The 6,713-nt window shown below is 35.6% G+C and overlaps 1 protein-coding gene across 1 annotated transcript; it reads right to left on the bottom strand.

The window, feature by feature from the left end:
- Positions 1-209: 209 nt before the first annotated feature.
- On the bottom strand, positions 210-5,633 carry LOC105108353 (mitochondrial-processing peptidase subunit alpha-like). The gene is made up of 13 exons (XM_011002638.1): positions 5,475-5,633; positions 4,706-4,945; positions 4,274-4,570; positions 3,395-3,562; positions 3,098-3,265; positions 2,876-2,956; positions 2,661-2,727; positions 2,405-2,502; positions 1,952-2,024; positions 1,775-1,845; positions 1,559-1,608; positions 722-834; positions 210-604 (listed from the first exon to the last, which is right to left on the bottom strand). Exons 1-13 carry the CDS (start codon positions 5,511-5,513, stop codon positions 546-548), a joined length of 1,524 nt encoding a protein of 507 aa, XP_011000940.1. The 5' UTR covers positions 5,514-5,633; the 3' UTR covers positions 210-545.
- Between the last annotated feature and the right edge of the window lie 1,080 nt (positions 5,634-6,713).

Raw genomic sequence — 6,713 nt, 5'->3', positions numbered from 1 at the left:
TAATTTAGTTTGTCATTATGGAGCCATTCGCTTGCTCAGAACAATCAGAACAGATTCGACATTGCCTAGGAACGCGATTGGGTATTGCAACAAATTTAGCACGAGGAACTATAAAAGAAAATATTTGATGTAGTAATTAATGTGTTCATATATCGTACAATTGTGCTAAATTAAATAAATAGAATAGACCAGCCGCCGAGGCAAGAACAAACACAGAGACAAGATCGTGAGTTTTTATTTGGGATATGTAAATAACAAATCATAGCTCAATTTCCTTCACTTCCATTTGAAGTAAAATTAAGGGGACAGAAGAAAACTAATATCCAAAACTTTACATGATCAATAATCATGAACACTCACGATCCATCCAAATTCCCAACAGGTCATTACAAATCTGATGGTTATAGTTTTCCATGGATTGTATTTCTCCCTATTCATATGGACCAGTTTCTTTACCATATTCCTTTATTCAACAAATGAAACAAAATGAGAAGGGCTCCAACGTGGTCACTTGGTCCAAAGATGTTGGCCGATAGTACAGCTTCTTACTTTCCTCTCCGTTCAAACCTGGAGCTAACGCTTTCATAGCTGGGGACGTTAAGGACTGCCACCAAAGAACAAAAAAGTTACAGTGCGATTATAGTGCCAACAACCGAAACATCCAATAACTTGATGAAAATTAGACATTTCCTTTCAGTTACAATTAAAAATTAGGCATTACCATCCCCATAAGATGCCATTGTTAGAGGTGACCTTATCAGCGAGCATCCAATGGAAGTAATGTCATCCAATGTGATTTCATCCACAACCTTCAGAAAGTGTTCCACAGGCTTCCTGAGAAGATGAGAAATAGTCATATCACCAAAATGAGGTTTAGATTCGTTTCGTAAGGCAAAATTAACAGCAAATTAAAAAGACAAAGGTAAAATCAACTATTATAAATTCTAGGAGTCCTTGCTGGTGCACAATCTTCAAACACAAAGCACAAGTTTGAATCTGGAGAGCAGACGCTTTATGCAAAAAATAATATAAGAAAAAAATATTTTCAAATACTTCTTGTCCCCCACTTCAAGAAACCTTTCTTTACTGTCCATAATGAAATAATCCACAAGGAATTCTGAAATCTAGTTATATAGGGGTAAAGGCCTTGCCCTGCGACATCCCCCTCTTCTCTGCCAAAGAAATGAGTTTCTGAAAATAATTGTTGAGCTTTAACCAGAATTATGGACACACTCTAAAAAGAAGCCTGATGCTTTGATTGCTGAACCACTACAAATTTTGGGATAAATTCTTCACTCTCAACCAGAATTATGGACACACTCTAAAAAGAAGCCTGATGCTTTGATTGCTGAACCACTACAAATTTTGGGATAAATTCTTCACTCTCCAGAAGATAACTACAATGAGAGGGAACCTAATAGTGTGGGCATATTCTGAAAGGCATGCTTGTTTACATGCATACAACACCAGTAATAAGAAGCAAGAATACCAAAAAAAGGTGACCTCTGATCACAGAATTGTAGATTGAGAATAAGGGTGCATAATGCTCTTCCAATACCTTTCTCCGTACGTCAAAAACTGTCTCCCAATATCTTCGGCTACAATCATCTGTGCCAAGCACAATCATAACCATAATAAACAAAAAGAAACTACAAAACGAACCAGAAAAGAGGTATTGAGAGGGTACAGTGAAGTGCAATGGCCAAGGGGCCCTAGACAAAGCAAACACAAAGGCCTGGAGAGAGAGAGAGGGAGAGGGAGAGGGAGAGAGTACCCTAGATTCAAGATTAAACAGAACTGCAGATTTTGTGGACTCTTTAGCACGATTAAGCTGTTCCTGGGTAACTGCAACAAAAAGAAGTGAGGCGGGGAGGAGAAGGAGCTCTATCAAGAATGCTACAGAGGCAGAAGTAGCCTGTCCAATACACAGAATGAGGTGCAAAAGGGAAACCTTGTCCAGGTGTAGCAATAGCAATTAGTTCCGCCACTGCTAAATCAACTGCTTTATGCACAAAGTTTGGGCCCTGAACTCAATGGAAGACATCATGCTCTGAGTACCATCAACAATATCCATATAAAAAGAAAAAAAAATTGCAAACTTCTCCAAGGTTATCCCCACCCAACTAATTTATAAGCAATTAACAGACTAAATATGTACTGACAGTATGCATTATGTCACTCAAGGGCTATGTATGATGGCATGCACATCATGAACAGAAAAGCCAGACAAGTATTGTTAACAACATCAAAGTTAGGCAACAAAAGGATCTCAAGTAAAACAGCGCACACAAGCAAGGATGTGCACAAAACTCACACAACTGTTTCAAAAAAAACAAAAAAACCAGAACAGCATAGTTCATCAGGAAAAAATTAAACACAAAACTACATATGCCATTGGTCTTACACAGCTAGCATAGATGCCGAACAATCCAGTTTTATTGAAGATGCTGTTGAATGCAGAGAACGATTGGAGTTCTGGATGCTTGCTCAAGACACGGAGATCTGTGTTCAAATGCATTAAAAAAAATGTAAGCATGAACTAACATTTTGGTATAATATGCAGGAACTGGCAAAATTACACAGGAGTCAGAGAGCTAAATGGTACAAAAGCAAGTAATTAGGCTATAGTAACAACAGAGAGGAGCAAGTATGCAACTTACAAAGTCGTGAGTGCATCCCTTTTCCAGGGCCCCCTGCAGAGAATGAGCCACCTCCTCCCAGAAGCATCTGTAAAGAGTATTATGACTATTATACACTCCATTTGTTCTAATGAAATGCAAAACTGATACACTAAAGACAGGATGTATAAGGCAGCCAAGGAATAAGAAAGACAATTCCATGCACAAACTAGGAGAGCAAAGTCAACATGCAGAACCTGAAGAACAGTCAGCATTATAGCATCTTTCTCTTTATGCCATCCCCCACTGGCTTCAAAAGCTAGAGCAACATGTGCCATCTGGCCTCATACGAAGTCACACATGTAAGTAGCATTAAAAGAAAATTTGGATAAATAAAATATAAATTATATTAATGATGGGAAAAAAAACAAAAAAAGAGAAGGTAAAAGATAAATCAATGGGTGCTAAATAATATAGACCTGTGAAGCAGCTTGTTTGCGGTAATCCCCTCCAACATACAAAGATTTTGGCTCATCAGTCTGTGGAGTCCGTGGGAGGTCAGAAAGCAGTGGCTCCGCAACAGAGATAAGCTCCTCAAATTCAACACCGGATGCAGCAAGGACCATCCTAGGAGCTGTGTAATGCTTCTGAAATTCCACATCAGAAATCAACAAGTAAAAGAATAGACAGAGAGGAGAACACAAAGTTTAATGAACGTAAAAAGGTGCATAGCATATTAACAAATGTTCAGTATTCATAAAGTTCCATGGTCTTACAGCCACAAATTCCTCTAAAATGTCACCATTCAGTCTATCTAGTGATGATTCTGGAGCCAAAAGAGGATTCGCCAATGGACCAAGAAAACCAGCAGAATGGATAGCCTCCAGCAGTAAGCCTTCGGGATTTTTAGAGAGCTCTGCAATTTCAACTTTCATCTTTTTCAGCTGTGCAGACAAAACATTGGACTATTAATAAAATCAAGACATTTGATGCAGACTCTAACAAGGATGAGTAAGTGTGGACAGGTATAATGGAGGCATCAGTTATGGTTGAAAACCAACAGAGAGCAACACTCAAATTTGGCCCACAAACATGAACTAAATGTATCAGACACAAACTACAGAATGTCCTAAGAAACGTCCATCATTCTTCAACCGCGCAAGTGAAATACAAAAGAAACATAAAGAAAATTTGTGAAGCAGTGCAAACATAGATAAGAGTTTACAAATGCAGAAAGCATGGTATACAACAGAGCGCCCAGAAACAATTTAAAAGAAGGTATTCAACTTGTCACTTGGTACGACAACTTTTTTAATATATATAAAAATGCATTTGAGATTTAGAAATAAAAATTCAATGTTTAGAAATAAATATTTTTGACTCACCTGCAGGGTGGAACGGTGGATGCATGCAATTTAGTGGATGATATCATGCACATTATAGTAAAAATATAAAATAAATAAATATACAGCTATGGAGATGCATCATCTAGGATTAAAGCATCCAAGGACACAGATCCATCAAAACCTAAAACAATATATAAATAACAGAAGGGGACCTACTAAGGACCATTGGAGAATTATGAACAACAACATTGGCAATCACATTTTAACTAGATCAGAATGGGAAAAAAAGGCAAGATCTAAGATGATTACCTCGTCATTAACTTCCCAATCCAAGAAGACAGGATTCCTTACACAATCAATAAGCAGCTCTATCATCTCAGGAGCATATGTCTTAAGAGCATCAAAAGTGTACCCCATCTGTTCTCTAGATGCTGAAGCTGCTACATTACCCCCGATTGCCTCAACTTCCCTGACAATGCGCAAATGACTCCTGTTTCTAGTACTCTTGAATGCCATCCTTTCAAGCAAATGGGTGGTTCCACATGAAATGGGGGTCTCATAGACAGAACCACAATCAAGATATAATCCTATTGAGGCTGCAGGATTCTAATAAACCAACCAAATAAGCTTCTTAAGATTACAAAACAAGAAAATGAAACTAATAATTATAACTCACTCATAATGGAAACTCAAAGTACAGTAAAATAAAGCATAGAATGGTTAAAAACAACAGGAGCATACCGATGATGCTTCCGAGACTATCATCAAACCATTTTCCAGAACTTTTGATTCAACCTTTCCTGGTTGAACGTAATCAGGCAATGAAGGTGGGAAGGCAACACCAGCAAGCGGTACTTCCAAGGGAGGAAAAGAGCTAGCCTGTTCTCCAGTCAGCCAGCTAAAGAAGCCTGGTGAGGATGGTCTAGAAGCTACAGCAGTTGAAGTAGCATACCGGGTGGTTCCCAAATTGCCTGCACAACCCTATTCATGCAAATACCATTAAAAAGGAAGACAGTGTCACGTTTTAGTCAATTCAACCATATCAACTGCATTAGGTAAGGAAAAGAAAGAAAACAAAAATACCAATAGCCCACTAATTAAGCCACAAACTCCCAATTGTATTTGCAGGATGCAAAGTTAATCTACTCGAGAAAACTACAAAAATATCATCCGAGCTCCCTGTCACATTATCATAAAAGCTCTATCCTATAATCGACTTTTTCCACATTCAAGGAAAAAATAAAAAAAAGGAGTCTAATTAGGCTAAACTACACAAAACAGTAATCTAAATTAAAAAACATTATGGGTTCGGTTTGTTTAGCAAAGAATTTTAGGCGCGAGTTTCCACTTCAACTGTTAATCGATGTAATTAATCAAGTCAAGCATTCACTTTAGCGTCATTTTCGTCTTAAAAAAAAAACACAGAGAGGGGACGAGAGATATTCAATCTTGAAGAATTTTCTCAAGAACAAAAACGCAAGTAGGTTGCATTGGGTTTCAAAAAACTGACCTTGAGAGCTCTAAGGCGTGAAATTGCAGAGCGGTGCATGGTTTGATAACCTGACAATTTTTACTGTGAAACCCTAGAGGAGTTTTGTTTGTTTTAAGTTTCGTTGATCTTGTACGGGAGGAAGGAGGATTTATAATCTGTGTGTTTTTTTCATTTTTTAGTTGCCATCTCAACGTTAAGGCCCATATTTATGTTGTGGAGAAGACCGTATTATTATGGGCCCAAGAACAAGTCCAGTTTAGACTTCCTGGACATGGCAGAATCTAGGTTTTTGAGAAAATTCCTCAATTTCGAAAAAATAAATTTCTATTTTGGTTTTTTTTGTCCGGTAAACAAGTTCTATTTCTTTTATGTGTTATTAAATAAAATTTTAGATGAGGAATTATATATTTATTTTAACATCTTATTAGAGCTTCATGTTTAAAAATACTTAGTACACTAATAATATGTTGACCAACACATGAAAAACCTTTAAAGTAGTCCATGAATGGTGAAGTTTAAACTTATATTATATAACAAGATCTAAACAATCTATTAAGAAAATGTTACAAAAATCTATAAACTTTTATTTTATAAAAAAAATTATTTTATTTATTTATTTATCTATTAAGAAAATGTTAAAAAAATGTTTTAAAAAAGTAAGAGGAGACTGGAGAGTGGTAATGCACCCTATAAATGATGCAAAGGAGGGTTACTTTTACTTATTTTGTATCCAATATGTTATTAATTACTAGTATAAGTATAGTTAAATTAAATTATTGATAAATTAGAAAGAAAAATATTAGATAAAATTAAATATTTTTCATCAATTAAAAAACCATGCCCATTTTCTTATATCTTTCTCTAATATTATCTAATCTTTTTAATAATAACTAAGGACATTTAGAGCAAAAAGGAAGGGGTTTCGAAATATTTTTTAAGCATTATGAGGGTTTTTGTCATATCTTTAAGTTTTTAGACATGATTTCTATAATTTTGTGATGTCTAAGAAGGTGATAAAAAATTTTAAATAAAATAAAATTAAAATTGATCAAAATTCATTATTAAATTTAATATTGTTTATCTATAACAAAAATAATTTCAATTTCCTATATATTTATATAGCTTTTTTAATAATAATTAAACATTTCAAAATAAAAGGAGGGGTTCAAAATATTTAAAAAAAAATAAAAAAGATTTTTTCTTATTGGTTATTGGGGTTTGCCTGGTCCACCCATGATGGATAGGCCTAGTCTAAGT

This window comes from Populus euphratica, unplaced genomic scaffold (genome assembly GCF_000495115.2).
Source record: "Populus euphratica unplaced genomic scaffold, PopEup_1.0 scaffold191.1, whole genome shotgun sequence".
Taxonomy (NCBI): Eukaryota; Viridiplantae; Streptophyta; class Magnoliopsida; order Malpighiales; family Salicaceae; genus Populus; species Populus euphratica.
Note: the sequence above shows the minus strand (reverse complement) of the source record. Positions and strands in the feature narration are given on the sequence as shown.

Excerpts from the sequence above, each read along its gene's own strand:
- LOC105108353 (XM_011002638.1), bottom strand. The coding sequence starts at position 5,513 with ATGCACCGCTCTGCAATTTCACGCCTTAGAGCTCTCAAG. Across the intron at positions 3,266-3,394 it reads TTTTAGAGGAATTTGTGGCT|AAGCATTACACAGCTCCTAG; the intron begins GTAAGACCATGG and ends GTGGAATTTCAG. Across the intron at positions 2,025-2,404 it reads TCGGCATCTATGCTAGCTGT|GGCCCAAACTTTGTGCATAA; the intron begins GTAAGACCAATG and ends CATTGAGTTCAG.